Below are 20,270 nucleotides of genomic sequence, written 5' to 3' on the forward strand. Positions count from 1 at the left end.
TGAGCACAAAAATGCGATTAAAGGATATGTAAATGAAGGAAAAGGTCCAGATCCCAGCAAAATGACACACATTTGTTTCTTCATGTGCATTTTTAAATTATGTTTAATCTTGCTGTACAGTCTTCTGAGCAGAAGAGTTAATACATTGATCCTGACAATACCCACCTAATACACTGGTATCCACTTATACTCTTAGTGTAATACAAATGAATAAAACCAGTAATATTCAGTGGCTTTAAAGGAAATAAACATATTAAATGTAGAAATTACAGCAAATTAATTTTCTTGGAACTCAAACAAATTAAACTGATTAGTCAAATCAAAAGATATCAAGCAACTTTTACCATTCAAACAAATTTTTTTCAGAGTCTAAGTTGGGAGATGTTGGCTGTGGTGGTCCTGTTGCACCAGGAGGGGTAAAGAAGGAGTTAAAAGCAGCTGGATTCCCGTTTACAGCGCTGGGTGAACCTGGTGTGTTTCCTCTTCCCATGACTCCGAGCTGAGGGCCCTGAACCTGCATTTGACCCCCAGCGGGGGGTGCTGCTGGTGCCCATGCTACTGCCATGCCACCAGGCATTGTGGGCCAGGGTGCCATAGCTGGTCCAGCCCACTGATTCCCAACAGGCCCCTGCTGGGCCCAGGGCATGGTGCTGGGAGAATAAGGGGGAGATGCATATGGAGAGCCTCCTGCTGGCTGTGCGGGGAACATGGAGAGGATCTGAGAGGTGGAGAGTGTTGGCTTAGGAGGCTCTGAGAGAAAGGAAAATAATTAATTGGATACAACCTTTAAACTCAGTTTAGCTCTAATTGCTCAGCTTTATCTTAAAGTCTTGGAACACCTGGCAGAAAGCTAGCTGATTTCACTGAAAGGTAAAGTGAGTAATATTTTAAACAATCAGTGTAAGTATGTTGTGAGCTCCCCATAATGAGACTGGGTGTTTAGATATGTTTTTTTTTTTTTTAATTTGTCTATCTGCACTAGAACTATCTGTAGAAGACCTGATATTATATCAAGAATGAGCACATAATTTTAATTTTATAAATTCCACCAGGCCATAAGACATGTTAAAACCAGGGATGTGTGCAGTTAGCTAGCTAAATGGTTAATTTCATCTATTAGCTTAGCCGACGCAACTAGTTACCTGTCGTTTTTTACAAACGCATGCCTAAAATCCTGGTCAAATGCTCCTTTGAAACTGTAATGAAGCCTCCTGCCACTAGTAGCCGCTATCGCTCCAGTGAATAGTTGCTGTCTTCCTGTCAGAGCTCTCCCTAGCACTTGTAAACATGAAAAGCTTAGCCATTAGCATGCTATAGGTACAGCATGTATAACAGGTTTTTGAACAGGAAAATGGAAATAGAGTGGTGTGTAGGTTGTCGAGGGTTATTCTCATATATAACTACTCAACCAGAGTAAAAAGAGGCCACGTATCAAAGCCAATATTAATATGTCCAGAGGAATGAAGGCTGGCAGAGCTAGCTGCTAATGTTAGCAGTAGTCTACACACAGGGCTGGACTGGTAATCTGGCATACAGGGCATTTCCATGGTGGGCCAATACACTTTGGGGCCAGTAGGGTTTTGTTTTGTTGTTGTTTTGTTAGAATTTGTTACTTTAAATGTAGTTCTACTTGAGTAAGGACATTGTGTCTGTATTTAACTCAGACAAAAAGAAGAAAAACAGAGCAGACAAACATCTCTTGATTTCTAAGCTTTGTAATAATTTGGGAAATAATTTCCAACAAAATAATGCCAGGGACAAATTTTTGTCCCAGTCCAGTCTACACAGCCTTTCAGGCTCACATTATACCTGCTGACACAATGGTCCTGTTATTAATTTGACTGTTTTTAAAGTACAGTACACTTTAGACCAGTCGGTGAAAGGCAGTCTAAATGGGTGGGAAGTAGATGCCTGGGAGCATCCTTAGTTAAAACATCACAGTGTGGAGGATTTGAGTTGTGGTGCTCTGTTTTAGCGGTGAGATTGAGGTTTTGGGGATTCAGATTTGGGTACATCCTGTATTTCTCTGGCTTTGTAACCTGAAAAGAGATGCTTTAAAATATTTAGCTCACTCGATTGCTTTTAGCTAAATGAGGAAGGGCCTTATGCTGGTCTTTGCCCAGGGCCTCTGAATAACTTTTAGGTTAACTGAGCAAAGGGTAGGAACACTCAAAGCAACATGCAAGGGTTACTAAACCACTGACCTTTTTTTAATGGGGGAAGGTTAATAGAAATTTGAGAATGTGTCTCAGTTTCTTTGTTCCCTGATCATCTCCACTGGTATATTAATGGTGATATTTTTTAATAATATTGTATGACCAGCAGGCAGAGGCAGATTTTGTGAATGCTTAAATAATTCAGTGTGGGAACATCCTCCGTCTTACTGTACATCATATCTAAACACAACTAAAATGCAGCACTTCATCTACTGTACCAAGGATATTATGTAATCCCCAAGCAGAGTTCATATCAAACTTCTCAAACAAGAGATCATGGGAAAGTAATATGTACTTTTAGGGTCATTGCATGTTTCTTTAACAAGACCAAGTCAAGGATCATACAAGTCATCCTCGTACAAAGTCAGATGATGTTCTTCAGGTATCTTCAGTCTGCTGCAGGCTGGGATTTTGTCATTTCAGATTCAGTAATGATGTGAATACTTTTGTTTGCAGACTCCATCCATTGTCTTATTTAGATTCATCCAAGGTTTGTGAGTCACAGAGAGATGTTTACCACTGTAAAGGTGTTAATGATCTAAATGAGTCGAGCAGTAAATAAACTTAAAACCTACAGGAGCTGTGAATGTTTGTCTGATGGTGCTGTAGATTTATGACAGAACATCCTGATGATTTAACACAGGTAGGCTTAAGATTGTTACATGCAGCCAGGTTTTGAGAAGCTTTGCAGCAGCGACTGAAAATGGAAGACGGAGAGAAATAGAGAGGAGTGTGTTAGTGATGGGAAATAAACAATAGAAGATTTGGAAGGAAATCTTGCTCCACATAAAATAGTCTGCACAAACTTGGGATCTGACACACTGTAGTCTGTGAGTCCGTGGATGGTTTATTTGATCAACTCAGCTGAAGAAGCACATGAAAGGAAAACAGCTTAGAAATGCAGATTTGGCAGTGGTGGTTGAAGAGAAAGATGGAAAATCAGAGTTCATCCAGCAGAGGTGGGATGTAGAGAGAGTTTACAGAACCATCAGCTGGGAGAACTTGGAGTGCATGAGCAGAGTGTGCGAAGAAAGTCGGTGGATTTTAATGAGAGCAGTGTCATATGAGGGAAAGCATAAGAGGAATCAAGTTTATTTACCGCCTCTTTTCTCATACATACAGAGCACTAGGGCACTCTTTGAACAGAGCTTCATCCCTGCTGCTGTAGCTGCCCAAAACAAAAGGCCTCTCTGAACAGGCTAGAGTGTGAACTATGATATTGTTTGCTGTCTATCGTGTGATTTGTTCTTTCTCTTGATTTATTAGTCAGATGGATGCAGTGCTGTGAGAAAGAATTTGCCCTTCTAGACAATAAAGTCTAAATCTATTTCTCTTCCCTGAAAATGCGGGTCCAGTCTAACCAGGCGAGGGTGAGCTCTAGCCTAAACAGTCTTCTCCGACTGGCTCTGGCCTCCCTGTTCTCTTCTCACAAGTTTTCTTCCATCATTTGTCCTCTCTTTTCCTCTTGAAAATGAAATATTCGTCTGTAGCCTCGTGGTTGGATGGCAGGTTATTAGAAGCCATGTGGTTTCAGAAGCGTCACTAACTGGAGTTTTCTAAATGTGACAATGCTGTTTGGCTTGTAGCAGCTTTTAAGGTCAATGTGGTAAGGTAAATAACTTATCAGTAGGACAAAAGCATGAAGGTGAGTCTGGTTGGGTTAGGGTCAGGGAGAGGTCCTCTTAATTGGGGCACAGGTGTCTTGTGTTTTTCTTAAAAGACATATTAATACATGATTTAACATACACTTATTACCTCTTAGCTTTATGTTCAATTTAACTTTTGAAGCGATGGCAAAAAGGACAGCAGATTTGCAAAACTCTAAGAGCAGCTATCATGCAGCAAAAATAGACTAAAATAGATATAACTTTCAGGTTCGAAATTTCAGGAAATATTAGAGAACATTAAAACCTTTACCAGGGCTAAATACTTCTCCTGACTAGTTCTACAAAAATGCTTAAGGACACTGATGATTCAGGCTAGACTTGGTGCAGGACTCTCCTGACTTATCCTTGTTGCAGTTGTAACTCACCTGGCTGACTGATACTTGGGCTTTGAGGAGCAACCAGTGGCTCCTGCATCTGGACAGAGAAAACTTCCATCAGCTCACTACTTGAGGATGCCTGTAGAGAGAAAAGCAGAAAAAACACAATGTCTAATTTTTTTCTCCACTCGCTATGATTGCATTTAGAAAAATAAAAAAGGACCCCATACTGTTGTTGGCCTTTTTTATTTTACCTGGTTTGGTTGTGTTGCTGAAGAGTCTGGGCGTGGACTGAACACATCCTCCAAAGCTGGTGCCTGAGAATATTCAGATATATACAGTTATCAAAGGCTCTGGCCAAACATATGAGTTTCATTATAAAAATATTACTAATAATAATAATACTGAACAAAATATTTGATGAAAGGAGATGTTGAACATTTAGGACTAAAGTGAAGTATTTTATTCCTCGATTTACCTGAGCTGGCGGGGCTGAAGTGTCCTTTAGAACCAGCAAGGTGTTAGTCTGGAGGAACATATACACAAAAGTAAACACAGTTAAAATCACACACAAAACATTGTTGCATATTCATGGATTTTGTTCTTACCTGTGTCGGTGGCTCTGCAGATTCTTGCGGTATCATTTGAACCACACCCTGACAAACCTCCCTGATGTCAGTCAGGACTGGATCCGCCTGATAAACACATTAGAAATTTAGTTTTGGACCAACATGAGAACTCCATGGCTTGACTGATTAATATTTATTAGTGTGAAGTGTCACCAGGTTAGCCATCTTGATGTAGAAGAGGATGTGGGCCTCCTGGTCTTGGTAGACGTAGGCCAGAGCTCTGGGGTCAGACTCATCTTTGGTCAAAGAGCTGATCCTGGTCCTGTCGTGGTCAAAAAGTACACCCTGGACACAGAGGATGAACTGGATAAAATTCTTTGTAAGATGAATTATACAGTCTCCGACCACTTCATTAGGTATACCTCTCCAACTGCTAGTTAATGCAAACATCTAAACAGCTAATCACACGGCAGCAGTACATTTAGGCACGTAGACATGGCTGAAACTATGTGCGGAAGTTTAAATGAGCATCAGAGTGGGGAGGAAAGGTGGTTTAAGTGACTTTGTGTAAATGAATCTAATCTTTACAGCCATTTCAGCAGTGTTAATAATAAGGGGAGTCAACTCTTAATGGTAAGGGGAGTTTGAGAAGAAATGTCAGCTCACCCCGGTCCTTTCATCCAAAATCTTAATGCCGCTTGATAGAACTTTCAACCAAACTCTTGGCTTGTGTTTGCCGTGTTTTCTCGCTGCTTCTGCCATGCCCTAAAAGACAGAGGAGGGAAAAACATGAGCTGGTAACATGAGAACAGTCAATGTAATTGTGAGATTGTTTACACTCATGGTAAGGTATGTAATGCTACTATCCCAAAATGTTCATCTGCCGTGGTTTTCAAATGGTGCAAGGTGGCACACAGTTGAAGCAAAAGTGGGTGTGTCGTGAGAATTTGCACAGCCATACATTGAAATTACAACTAAATGCAACATATGTTAAAGAGGCATAGATATACATGTGGTGTGCCACTTTTTAAAATCCAGATTTATCCCCACTAGTATAGTAAAATCAGGGGGAAAATGACATGATACTTCACATTAAAGCTATGTGATTCTTTTATTTAAATAATATTTTTTCATGAACCAAATTTATCTGGCATAATATCAACATGTCACTCTCTCACAATGTGCATTTTCTAATATCATCATTGGAGGGTGTCAGATATGCTTACAATCTATACCTTTAAATGTCTTCAAAGTATGAGCATTTTATATAAAGATTTATGAAGCAGGTTGGCATTATGCAAAAGTGGAAAATTATTCAACAATGAGAGAAAATGTCCTCATGGTTCCTCTGAAGGTTCAGACCATGTGGACCATTTCTCATTTATCAATTTGTCATCTTTTTATTCACTCAGTCTTTTTAAAAGGAATTTCATGAAATAAAATCCCGCTGGCCCAGTCAAAGTCCTGTGAGATTAAAGGCCCTGAAGTTACTGATATCAGGAGTTAGTGAGAAGTCAGACATGTCAGAAACTCATTCCCCAGGAGGAATTTTCCCACCAACAAAGACAGGCTCGTTTTTCACTGATTATTAATAATCCCCCGAGTATGTTTTTTATATTTTCCATCTAACAGCATTGATGCATGTTGCAAATATCCAAAATACAGCTTGCATAAATACTCTTCTCTCCACTTCAGCAGTCAGTTACACATTTGGCAGCTGTTTGTCTGTTTGTATATCTCTGACACCATCAGAGTAAGATGGGTGTTTTTAATTTAACTGTAGCTGCTGAGGTAGTGTACTTGCCTTCAAAAGATTTGAAGAAGTATCATTCACATTAACTTAAGTTAAAGACGTTCTGTGAGGGAAAGGGGTATGACTACTTTTATGGGTTTACTGATTGCAGTTGTCACACCCAACACACCAGGTGGCAATTTCAGGTGCTGTAAAAACGAAGCCAATGTGGAAGTGCAAAAAGCTGCAGTTCCACCAGTGTCCACTTGAGGCTGGCTGCTCAAGCACTCAGGAAAGTTTGGCTGCAAAAAACTTTCTACATAAAATTGGACTAAAGTTTCCGTTGGGTTTGGGTAAGGCAGCCCTTCCTAAACTTTAATATGCTGCAGTCCAATCAGAAGCCTGAAAATCTTCTGGGGCCCTCAAAAAAACTTTGAACAACCATAACATAAAACTCAAATATTCCGCTTTGATTTGTCACATTTTTGTTTAATAAACATGGAATTTCAGTGTAAATGATTTGCTTCCAGATACTCCTGACAGAGACGGCATCTGAAATTAACGGTCTGTGATCTAAGGTCTGAAGCCAGACCCCTCTTTAAGCACTGAAGTCAAAAACTTTCCATTTTAAAATGCTCATTTTAAAGCAGCAATAATCATACTTAAAGCCTGGTTCAAAAATGCTTTTGGTTGGATTAATCCATTCCTTTCCTGGCACACACTCAATCATTTTAATATCCATGGATTGACTTCAAAAGACAGATTACGGTGACTGAATGAGTGACATCACTCAGACTTTGTCTTGTTTAGTCTGCAGTCACTGCAACTTACCTAATGGTTAATTATGTCAAATCCAAGACTGAATAAAACATAAAAGAAGTCTCAGTGACTTCACCCAGTGGTCTCTGAAGAGGCATTATGAGGCCCAATAATGGCAGTTGCTCTGCTGGAAATACTGACCAGCTTTTATTCAACCTGGCAACAAGCTAAGAGGTGGAGGCGATGAAAACGTTTAGCCTCCCGGCAAATTGGTTTAGCCAATTACTAAATGAACGAGCCAAGGAGAGGCTGTAAACATGTTTATTTTTGCCGTAAATGAAACCCAAAGGGAATTACTTATCTTTTGCAGACAGTTTCAAGTGAACCGTTAAGGAACAGCCACTTCATTGTAGGCTGCTTTTATCAAATGCATTCTTTCTAACTGAATCCCTGCTATTTTTTCTCTCTTTAAGATGAACTTATTCAATGCAGAGCTCCAAGTATGAGCCAATCACTCCACTTCCCATCATTCCCTAATGACACATTTTAATCCCTCCAGTCATTTAATATGTCGTTATGTTTATTTTAAATTATCTTCCATATCTAATGACCTCTGACAGTAAAATTTTGAAGAAAATATGTCGTTGATTTATTCTGGCACAAGACGACACACAATACCTTTAGTTTCATCATGGAGTCCCAGCACATCTTCTCTCCCTCAGCATTGGGTACCGGGTCAACGCCGATCAGTTTGGCTTTATATCGAACTCCATCTCCATGGAAACGGGAAATGGCCTCACTGGGTGGTCCTGGGAAATATGAAGAGAGGAGGGTCAAAGAGGGTCGAACTATTAGGTAATTCATGAGAGAGCATGAGAAGGAGGTCCCTCTGTGTATTTGTGTTATTGGTTATGTCTTAATTTTGTGTAATAGCTCTAATATGATTAGACTAAATGTGTATTTGTGTATTAATTATCAATAAACGTTTATCTCTTACTGTAATAACTGAGTTTGTCCCTGTATGACTTTGTTAAACAGTATGTACTACATGTGTTTTTGTGTTTATTTATGCGTACATGTTTGTGTATGTTTGTCAAAGAGTCACCATTACAACCATGTCTGTGTCATTGTATTTTCTGTGTTTGTTTCTGAGTCTTTCAAAGCAAAGTGCTGAGTGAGCATTTGACTAATCCTTGGTCAATGTTTCATCTCATTTCCTGGAATAAAAACACCAATTTAGTGATTATGGTAATGTCAGTATGTGTTGTTGTAACAAAGGTCACCTCTTAAACAGCTTCACTTGTGTTGTGTAACAGTTTACTGGCTTTCTGTCATTGTTTGGTTTAATGTTCAGCACAAATACACAACTGACAGACCAGTAGTCAGTCAATGACCCCAGCTGGGGACTGCCAGATATGTAGTGACCATGAAATTTCACAGAAACAGTTCCTTTTCCATCAGTTTAATCACAGTCTATGGAGAAATCAGCCAATAAAATATTAGCACTGTAGCTCACGTTATTGGCTATCAACAAGTTTTTCACTAAGCTTATTTAACACTCCTTTTTGGAAATGCAAAGAAAAGGGCAGTTTCACAAAATAAATTGCAATAAAACCAGCAATGTATAGGTTTGTTTTGCCTCTTACTGCTTGAAATCCTTTCCAAAAGGCTTTTTCTGTTGGTATCAGTGTGGTTTGTTTAGTGCACTGAACATATGAACAAAAGTATATGGCCACACCTGTTATTGAATTGAGGTGTTTCAATCAGACCTGTTGCCACAGGTGTATAAAATTAAGCACCTAGCCATGCAGTCTACATTTGCAAACATTTATGATACAAAATAGGTCGTTCTGAAGAGCTCAGTGACTTCAAGCATGCTACTTTCATGGATGCCACCTTTGCAATAAGATGGTTTGTGAAATTTCACCCCTGCTGGATATTCCACAGCCAACTGTAAGTGATATTATTGGAAAGTGGAAGCATGTAGGAACAACAGCAACTCAGCCACAAAGCAGAAGACCACATAAAACCACAGAGTATGGTCAACAACAGCTATGAGGAACTTACGCTCCCATTGATTTCTATGGTGTTCAAAATTTCAAAGTCCGAAAAAAAACGAATGGGTGCGCGGATCATCACCAAAATCTAATCGATTCTTCCCTGTCACTAAGATCCAACTTTCCGTTCTGGAGTTATCTTGTACACATACAAACAAACAAACGATACGGAAACCCTTTACATAACACCCTGCCGATTTCATTGGCGTGGGTAATAAATATATATCAAGAAATAAAATGAAATAAAATAAAATGAAATTAATAAAATAAAATTTCTTTGAAACCTGAAAAAGTGTCGGCTGGAGTGGTGTAAACCACACTAACAGTGGAGAGGTGTTCTGTGGAGTGATGAATCATGCTTCTCTGTTAGAAAATCATATGGGTGAGTCTGGGTTTGGTGGATGCCAAGAGAACCTAACTGACTGCATTTTGCAAGCTGTGAAGTTTGGTGGAGGAGGGATAATGGCATGGGGGTGTCTTTCGGGGTTTGGGCTAGGCCTCTTATCTCCAGTGAAGAACAATCTTAATGCTTCAGCATACCAAGATATTTTGGACAATGCTATGATTCCAACTTCGTGGCAACAATTTGGGAAAGGCCCTCTCTATTCTAACTTGACTGTGCCCCAGAGCACAAAGCAAGGACTATAAAGACATGGTTTGATGAGTTACTTAAACAGATCAATAATGCCTTGGTTTCCCTAAAAGATGTGTTGCAAAAGCAAATACAGATATTTACTGCTAAAGTACCCTAGTTACCCTAAAGTCCTCTGTGCTCGTGATCGTTAATAGTTAACTTTCCTGGAGTGTGAGTAAAACAGGCTGTGAAAGATTTACATTTCTAAACCTAACAGAGACGAGAGGAAACAGATTTGTTGACAAACCATCAGGAAGCATAGAGCAACATCAGCAACGATTCACACCAAACAGACATTTGTCCACTTGACATTCACAAAGTTTGTCATGTCTTCAGTGATTTCCAGTAAGACTGTATTGTAGATCTTAACAGATGACTCAATTGGTGTTTTTCAAACAGCTGGAACAGCTGGACTCCTTCCAGAGCCACGAGGAAGAAGGACATAAACAGAGCTACCTGTGACGGCCCCTTTTCTAGTATATACAACGGCACTGTCAACATCAGACCAGAGGACATACTGTACATATAAAACAGCATCTAGACACACTCAGTAAAACATAGTTACACAATGTACCTTTTTTTATATGTACAAATGCATTAAATATCATTTTGTTCCTGCAAGGTTATGACACCAAGATAAAGCGGTGGGATTTACTTCACAGACTGAATTCTTTGTTACTAGATTTATCAATCAACAATCCATCATCAGGCCTGTCCATAGAAACAACTGTGCCCTGAAAAGTCCAGTAAATGGGCCCTCTCTAAATCTAATTTGTATGAAAGTTTATAAGAAAGTATATGCCTGATATGTAACATTGTTTTTCCTTCACTTATAAAGTCATATCTGGCTATTTATGAATCAGAAAACACACCCACATCACCTGCTAGTGCTTTTTAGTGTTTTTTCCATAGCTAGTCTACTTGTCAAGGTTGTGTGGGACGAATCCACAGTGCACTTCTTACATTTTGACAATAGGTACCCACAAATGAAAATATTCTTACTATACTCAAAAGGAGGAATTTAATTATAAAACTGGCAACATTTAACTTAAGTACAAATAAGGGGAGTGTGGAAATTTGCAGTTAATTTCAGTAAGCATTTGAGTTCAAATATAAAGTTTTTTGGATTGCTTATATTTAGGACTTAGAGGGCTATAGCTAGCCCTCACACAGCAGCTGCACTATAGACTCCAGTAGAGACTTCAATAGACTTCAGTAAAATCAAAAGAGACAAAATCAAACCAACAAACGGCAAAACAAGATATTTTGGGGGGTTTTGGTGGAGATAGGACAGAAATTTTATGGTAATGTTCGTGTTAATTATGGTCAAGCTTTCAAAACACCAGATCCTAGATCCACCCAATGGTTTAGTTAAGACCCGCTCCAAAGACAGTAGAATCCTAACAGCTCCCATATAAAAACATCTACTTCAACTGCAAAGAGTAACAATATTTACAACCCAGTACAAAATGATAATTTGTTCTACAGTGCCTATAAAAAGTATTCACCCCCTTCATTGATCTTATGAGTCAATCATAGCCAATATAATTTGGCTTTTTGACAAAAAAACTTTCCTGGCACATGTGTAAATCTGCCAAGATCAGGCCGCTCTCACCAACTCAATGACCGGTAAGAAGGAGAGAGAGGACACCAAGACAACTATGACTACTCTGAAGGAGTTGCAAGTTTCAGCAGCTGAGATGGGAGGGACTCTGCATACAATAAATGTTCCCCGGGTTCTTCACCAGTCACAGCTTTATGGGAGACAGGCAAAGAGACAGCCACTGTTCACCAAAAGGCATGTGGGAGACTCCATGGTAAAGCGGATGGAAGTTCTTTGGTGTGATGAAGCCAAAATGGTGCTTTTGGCCAACAGGCAGGATTCTATACTGCACACTACCACAAACACACCATCCCCACTGTGAAGCACAGTAGTGGCAGCATCATGCTGTGGGGATGCTTCTCAGCAGCTAGCCCTGGAATGCTCAAAAGAGATTTTGGCTATATATATCAGCACATATGAAAGGTCAAATTTGGCCATATATACTGATAAATTAGTGGAGTTTTAGGCTGTAAGTTGAGACCTTTTTCTTTATTCATTCTTAAAACTTTAAAGTGTGTTTTAAGAAAAAAAAAAGGTTTGCTTCTTTTTTCATCCTCAAATCTAAAATTGTGTCAGATGACTGAATTTTTAGTTATGTAAAGCATATTTAAATAATGGTATCAATATCGGTAGTGGCTGAAATGAATCTGTAAATATCGACACATGGGGTAGCGGCAAAAATACAATATCGTGCATCCCTACCCAAAGCATACAGTGAAGCCATACAGAAATGGTTTAAAGACATCAAGGTGAATATTCTGGAGTGGCTTAGACAAAGCTCAGACCTCAATCCAATACAGAATAGTGGCTGGACTTGAAAAGGGCTGTCCAGATGTGCAAGCCTGGTTGAGACCTGCTCATACAGACTCAGTGCTGTGATTGCAGCCAAAAGTGCATCTACTAAATACTTACTTGAGGGGTTGAATCTTTATACATTCACTTATTTTAAATTTCATATTTTTATTCAATAGACATTACTTTGTGCAAATCGGTTTTCCCTTTGACATTAAAGAGTTTTTGGGGTAATTTTTTTTAATCAAATACACCAGATTCTGTTGGCTGTAGTTGATTTATGAAATTAATACAAGGGTAAAACATCTAAAGCGGTGAATACTTTTTACAGGCACTGTGGCTGGAGTTGATAAATATCAAGCAGCTGTTAATCATGTCACAACTTTGGCAAAAAAAAAGGAGACCATGGAGGACAGGGTCAGGGCTGCATTTGGCTTTAGAACATCTTTTCAGACACCAACGGGTGACATCACTGAGACTACGTCCATATTTTATACAGTCCATAATCCCACCCTAAGATCTAGCTTCATTTCAGAGGAAATTCTTTAAAAGTTACACCTATCATGAAAATCCAGTGCTTTTACAGTCAGCAGAGGAGGGCCATTACATAATAAATATTTCAGTGCAGTTGTAAAAGTTTACAGTTTTAGGATTTAGAGAATATTCTGGTGCAGAAATACATTAAGTACATTAAGTATAAGCTGAAAACAGTTCATCTGCAACTGTCTCGGTGATTTTTTCAGACAGAAGTGCAAGCTTTACCCTAAGGTCATAAAAGTACAGAATCAAACACAGAAATCTAGAATTTAGGCAGAGGAAACAGAATGTATAATCTAATATCATTTCTTCAGGTAAGCTGAAGCTACCCAACCATGTCTGAAGAACAGGAAACTGCATTCAGCAGGTTTCTGAAGGTTTTTATGTGAAGAATTTACAACAACTGTCAAAATTTACAACACTGAGCTAAATTTAATCTCAGGAATATTTCTGATATTGAACAGCAGCCGAGCGTTCATACCTTTCGTGCTGGAGTAAACCCAGGTCCTGACAGCAGCTTGGCCCGGGGCAGGACAACCCGCAGCTGTCTGCTCCGTCTCCATCATGATTAAGACTCACGCTGTTTCTGTAAAAGAACATGCAACAGCAACTCAGGGTTAACATTTTAAGCATGTTGTGGAAAAAAATCTGTATTACTCTTTATTATCTTTATTATAATTTATCTATACTATAATTTTTAAAAAAGTATAAGAAAAAAAATCTTCAGCCACCTGCTGGGAGTTGGTCTCGGCTCTGACCGACTCAAAGCGAGTCGAAGGTCAGGCCTAAGATTGACTAGTGATTTATTAACATCCACTGTGGCCTGATTACATGGGAACTCTTGTAAAAAAGCTGAAGAGACTTTGAAAGGAATGACAGTCAGCACATGGCACTCTCTGTCTCTGGGGATGACGGAGAGGTCATGTGCTTCCCTCATGGACAGGCTTTGGATGGTTATTCCTCAAAATAACAGCTCAACTAAATGTGTCCAGCGGCTAAAAACTACTGAGCCTGCTGAAAACCTCTGCAGGGAGGATGGGAGACAGAAACTAGAAAACAGCAATTGATTCCAGATGAAACTTCTTCTAAAGAAATGACTTGATGGATTTGGAAGCGAAAAAGTTCATGAAGCAGTGAGAGAGAGAGAATGAGCCTCCAGCAATAACAGTCATGTTATGTAATGCCTCATGTACTCCACTTTGAATGTGTTTATTTGCTTCTTTATGGCAAAAGGTAGTGTAAATGCTTTACATAGTCACCTGCAATTTATGTGTAGTCATTTTTTATTTCTAAGTGATGCTCCAGTAGTTGGCATGGCAACAACATTTGGGGCAAAGGGGTCTGCAAAATTGCTAGCAGCACTGCAAAAATCAATATTTCAAAGCATTCAGTGGGTAAAGGCTCGTCCCAGTGGCAGCATTTTTTTTATTTACAGTGATTCCTCTATCTGAGAGACAGGGCAGTTAGAAATGGTGGAGAGAGTGGGGAATGATATGCAGAAAAACAGTAAGTTTGGACCCCAACCCTACATACTTGTACCTAAAACAACAGCTTCCACACATGGGGCACACAGCTAGGCCACTTGCACCCCTTTTCTTCTGTTTTTTTATTGTAAAAAAAAAGCTGCTCACCGAGACTTTTCAGGTTAATGTAGATTGAAATAAGCATAATTTGACAACATACAAAAAAAGTCTGTCTACACTACTGGAAGACTGAAAAAGTTAATAAAGCAAGGAGAGATCTCAGTCCTTACATGGATGGTGCTCCAAAAACTCTGGATCTTACATAACAACCACAACACCAGTTGATTTATTCTCCCACCACCTGCCAAATACATTCCCTCTTCTTTCAGTTGGTTGTGCAGACTCAGATCAAAATACAACACTGCAGCCAAAGCAAAGGTAGTCTTGTTGACATCACTATGACATCATTGTGCTTAGACTTGACATGTCTCCTTTAAGTGCCACAGAGGACGTCATGCATTTTTAACGGCTGAGCAATACTCCTCTTGACCTGAACCCTGAACTTCATGTTTAACTCTGTGGAGTGCATCTATAAAGCATGTAATGACACTGTGACATGAATGGTGATCATTTCTGATCTTTGCTGCTTGTTTTGTATTCATCAGTATATCATCAGTGTCTTTGAACCTTAGCTAAAGTGATATTGAACAACATAGACACATCTTACTCCAACAGAGGGTGCAAAGCCAGATGATGAGTTAGATGATTTTCTGCACCCAGCAAAGCTGCTAAGCTTGAGACAGCAATAACAATGATAGAAATACAGCAGTTATGACACCATTTGTTTTGAAAAATATCTGCAGAGATAATACACTTCTTTGGGATTCCTTTTCCAGCTTCATCTGTCACCACCCTCCTCTGTCTCTTAGACCCACATTAAGCAAGATTGTTTGTACCACGCCCTGGTGCAAATGCCACTCTCCTCTCTCTCTCCCTGGTCTCAATTTACATTAGTAACATCATTATGTGGCCAAGAGCCTTGCATCTGTACACAGTCCATCACAGTAGGTGATTGTATGCACGTAGCTGGTTTGCAAATCTGCCAAGAAAAAAGAAAGAAGCAGCAACAATGGCAATCCATTGGGTCATGAAGTGAGCGACAATTGCTCAGGTTTTATGCAGGCAGTGGAGTCTGTTAAGGTATGAATTGTTCCTTTTATATGGTATATCAGATGGTTGCGTTCACATCTCCAGAGTTCACATGAATCACACCTGAGACCATCTAACCAAGACGACATGAGCCCAGTGCCAGAGTACAGCACGTTTGCTTTTATACTGACCAAATTGAACCAGACTTTGCACTAAGATAGACTACCTGGCTTCTTTTGAGCAGAGGGCTTGTGTGTGAACTAATGATGTAAAGTTGCATACATTTCTTCAGAAATGCCATCAAAGTTGCATAGGCAATCAGGGCACTGTGTGGAAATAGGGTAGATGCTATTCTCTTAGTCAAAAGTTATTGAACTGTTACCCTCAAGCTCCACATATGCCACCTACAGTGTCCTGGATGTGCAGCGCTTTGCTCCATACACAGTGAACGATTTCACTCACTATAGAGGCATTGCTGGATTGCAGCCCTGAGCAGCTGGAGATGAGAGGGCACAGGATCACTGGATAACTATTAGTTCATGTGGATGAGAACAAGAGAATGTAAACAACAAATTATTTTGCCTTTCTGGGTTATATTTGCAATTCATTTCAACACCTTTATGCTTTTTTTCCATGGGGGAGTATATAAGAAAGTTAACAGGGTTGTGTTTGCTGCAGAGATTGCGTGATTTTAAGAAAAATATGTTAACTTTTCTTCATCAATGGCACCACAGTAGCTCTTTGACCCACTGATGAAGGTGACCTGTTGCTTGTGCCACAGGGGATGTAACGTTGATCTAGAGATGATTTACTATCTGAAGTCCTGTGCTGCTGTATTTTTAAGTAGTCCAGATGCTTTGCAAGTTTGGGTTGATCTGCCCTACATGGATTAACATGGTTTGGCAGCAGTGCACTGAAAATACACCTGGTGAATTTCTTAAGAAGAGCAGAGAAGAGCGGTGCTTCTGGGTCCAAAACAGTCTGGCTGCAGCCCGTTCAATTCTGACGGCCACTCACACGATGGTCCATCTGAGATGCTGTATATCTCAGAATGGAAATACATGCCAAAACTTTCAAAACAAAATCTGATTTAACCTCCATTTAGGGTTAGGGTTATGGTAAGGTTTAGGATACCAAAAGTTAAAAGTCAAAAACCTAACCTGCAAAACCTAAGTATAAAACATTTAATAAGGTCATGTAAACAGTCTGCTAACTGGAAAAAAATTGTCCTCCATGAAAACATCCTAACTCAGCCAGTGCAGCTTACATAGCTTCGCTAGCTGCATAAGCTAGGTAGCTAATGTAGCTACAGAGCTACACAGCTTACAGAGCTTTGTAGCTATTAGAGCTATGTAGTTAATAACGCTACAGAGCTAATGGGATGTTGCCCAGTCTGTAATGTTTACAATGTAGTTATTTCATGAATGTAACTGCCAGACTTTGTTTATGAATAAAGTTTAATTTAAGAAAATACACATAGTCTCAGATGAACGGTCAGTGAGTCGCCATCAGAAATATAGTCTGGAGCCAGACCCCTCTCTCTGGAAAGGCTAGAGATGGACCAGAGTACATGCAGTGGAAATATTCAGATTGACAAGAGAGGGAGCGATGCGCTCCATGGGGCAATTTATGACTGGACTGCAGCAGATCGCTGCACAGATGGAGTATGTGGAATTTGAGGGTCAGAACAACTAGTTTTTTTCAAAGATTTTTTTAAGGGTCTTTTTTGCACTTATTTATGTAGGACAGCTGAGGAGAAACAGGAGAGAGTGGGGGAAAGACATACACCAAACAGCACAGAGACCAAAACAATTCTTAAACTGCTATTCCAAAATGAAAAGTTACATATTGTTGCTTTTAACACAGTTTTTGTCAAGGTTAGGTTTCTTTGAGCTCAGAACTTTGATTTAATTCATCATCATGATCATTTTTCCTCCCAGCTATCTGAAGTGTGTGATATTTCTATACTCCCCTAAACTCTCCTGCAAGGATGAAATAGTGGAAGACACTGGAATGAATTCATTTTTCTTCTTTCACGTTTAAACAAATACTCATGTTGCTATGATCTACAAAGACACAAGTGCTGATCTTTTTTAAAGAGTAATGAATGGAAACTAAATGGTGTGTCTTCAGAGAGCAAAGAGAGTAAAATTATGTTTCAGTTACATTTCAGCTGTGGATCTTATTTACTTAACTACATGTATCCACCATCACACCTCAGCTGCAGGCATTTTGCAGACATATCAAACTATATTTTTTTTCATTTCTCTTAGTGCTCTTTCCAAAAACCTTTTGTACAATGTCAGAAATGTTAACCACAGGGAGACAGCATAAGAGGATACCATGAAGTGGCTTTCACTGTAACCAGGCATTTTCTCAAGTAAATATTTACACACTTATGACATGATATTGTGGTTAGGAGAGGGGTTTATTTGCATTAAGAAACATTTTCTCTGGAAGCAGAGCTAATTTGTCGAGACTCAAGAATCAGGAGGAGCATGTAAAATCTTTCCCCTAAATCTTCTCTAAATGTGAAGGAATCTTTTAGAATTAAAATAACAAGCAAACTCAGAATAAGTGGGTCAGTTAGCAGAACAGATGAGGCTTTAGTAGCCCTAGGATATAAAAGACCTAATTTAATTAGATTTTTTCGTCATCCAGGGTACACCAAAGATATGAGAAGGTCATGAGGATTATTGTCATCATATTACTAACAGAGGATTCAAGTTTGCTCTTTGAAATGAAAACAAGGGCATGATAAAGGTTATGGCCATGTTTCCCAACACTGACAGTAAAGACGTTTAAAAAGCTAGAGCTGATGGGATGATCAGCCTCCACCCTGCACTGGCCGCTTTTTCCATCAATATGTCACAAAGATTATTAGTTATAAAGCCTCCATCTGAAAACCAATGAAATCAAACTATAGAAAAGGCAAAGAGTAGACATGACCTCTGCTTTGTTTCTTCAGTGTGGAGGACTTTGTCTAAAAAGAGCCTTAATACATGGGCTAATATAGGGATTCTCCCACAACCCCAATTACAAGAAAGCTGGGGTGCTGTGTAAAATGTAACTAAAAACAGAGTGCAATGATCTGCAAGTCTCATAAACAACACAAAAGGTGTTCAATCTGACATTTTTTACAATTCTATAAAAAATATTAGCTCATTTTGGGTTTGATGGCACCAGCACATCTCAAAAAAGTAGGGACAGGTCTGGAAAGTAAGTGGTGAGCAACAGCAGGAGGAGCATTTTGTAATTAATTAGGTTGAGTGGGATCAGGTCAGTAACATGACTGGGTATAAAAGGAGCATTTTAGACAGACAGAGTCTCTCAAAGCTAAAGACGAGCAGAGGTTCATCAATCTGTGAAAAACTGCATCTAAACACTGTGGAACAATTTGGAACGGAGAAATGTTCCTCAATGTAAATTTGAATATCCCAACATCTATAGTACATAAAATCATCAAGAGATTGAAAGAATCTGGAGAAATCTCTGTGCATAAGAGACAAGGCTGAAGGTCAATGTTGGATTCTCATGATTCTGGGCCCTCAGGTGGCGCTGCATTAGAAACAGGCATGATTCTGTACTGGAAATCACTGCACTCAGGGCTCAGAAACACTCCCAGAAATCAGTGCCAACACAATTTACCATGCCATCCACATACTGGAAGTGGACCAAAACCTTTTCATGATGACGTCACGATGGTGATTGGTCAGTCCTTCATCTACCCGTGGATTTTTAACATATTTTAAAGCATAAAAAGTTCCAAAAAGATGCTGACTATGACAATTCAGTGTTATTTGAAAAAACAGCATTTAAAAAAGCATAGTGTGATGTTTGTGTAGAGGTTGAACTCAGGAGCGGAGACGGAAGTGGTTTTAAACAGTTTATTGTGCAGGTAAGTGAAGGGGGGAAGGGGATTCCAAGAGTCCAGGAGGGAGTGAGGGTGTGCTGGAGCTGGCTGTGGTGATCTGAGCAGGAGGCACTGGAAGAAGGAGGAGAGGCACGTTAGCGAGAAGCACAAGGTAAATACAAACACTGGAGATAACTAGAATCATCGAAAAATCACAAGAAACTTCTCTGGAGGATCTGAGAAGGAGCCTGGAGCAGACATTTACCGTGTGGTAAGGTAGACAAGACTCAGGCGCTGTAGAGAGCTGCAGCCGGTCTTAAGTAGTGCGCGTCAATTAGAGATTCGCTGCAGGTGTGACTCTCCACAGCACCAGGGGGGCAGGGCGACAGCCTCAGGAGAAGCAAAAGGAAAGTTATCAGCCAGCAACCAGCTCCGGAAACCGGAAGTTCATCAAAATAAGACACTTAATACAAAATAAACACCACACATAGATTCTTAAAGTCCAGTAACCCCATATACATTTAAAATATGGTATATTCCAGAAATGCAAAACAAATCTAGTTGTAAGGTGTATTAGTTAAACCACAGCGTCCTAAAATGCTATAAAAGTTACCGGAGAGTTTTTGCAACAAAAATCCTCATAATTTATTCCAATTCAAGGATAAGGTTTGAATGATTTTTCCGTGTGATATCTGGGACAAAGAGACATAATATATCAAATACATCCAGACTTTTTGATGCATGGTTAGTGACCTATAATTTTGTTAGTTGACCATTACATTTGCAGGTAAAACAGGATTGGTTGATTATTAGTTCAGCTGCACTCATCAGCTTCTACAAAAACACTTCCATACATTTCTGCCTAAACGCTCAAATTGCTCAACAGCTGCTCAACATGCCAAGTGTCAAGTGTTTCCCAGAT

General features: G+C 39.5%; 1 protein-coding gene across 1 annotated transcript; it reads right to left on the reverse strand.

The window, feature by feature from the left end:
* Positions 1 to 87: 87 nt before the first annotated feature.
* Positions 88 to 13,716, reverse strand: LOC121512651 (disabled homolog 1-like). The gene is made up of 10 exons (XM_041792025.1): positions 13,615 to 13,716; positions 13,365 to 13,469; positions 7,939 to 8,069; positions 5,436 to 5,534; positions 4,983 to 5,114; positions 4,809 to 4,895; positions 4,679 to 4,726; positions 4,455 to 4,517; positions 4,249 to 4,339; positions 88 to 750 (listed from the first exon to the last, which is right to left on the reverse strand). The coding sequence occupies exons 2-10, from the start codon at positions 13,447 to 13,449 to the stop codon at positions 341 to 343; spliced, it is 1,146 nt and encodes a 381-aa protein (XP_041647959.1). The 5' UTR covers positions 13,450 to 13,469; positions 13,615 to 13,716; the 3' UTR covers positions 88 to 340.
* Between the last annotated feature and the right edge of the window lie 6,554 nt (positions 13,717 to 20,270).

This window comes from Cheilinus undulatus, linkage group 7, assembly GCF_018320785.1.
Source record: "Cheilinus undulatus linkage group 7, ASM1832078v1, whole genome shotgun sequence".
NCBI lineage: Eukaryota > Metazoa > Chordata > Actinopteri > Labriformes > Labridae > Cheilinus > Cheilinus undulatus.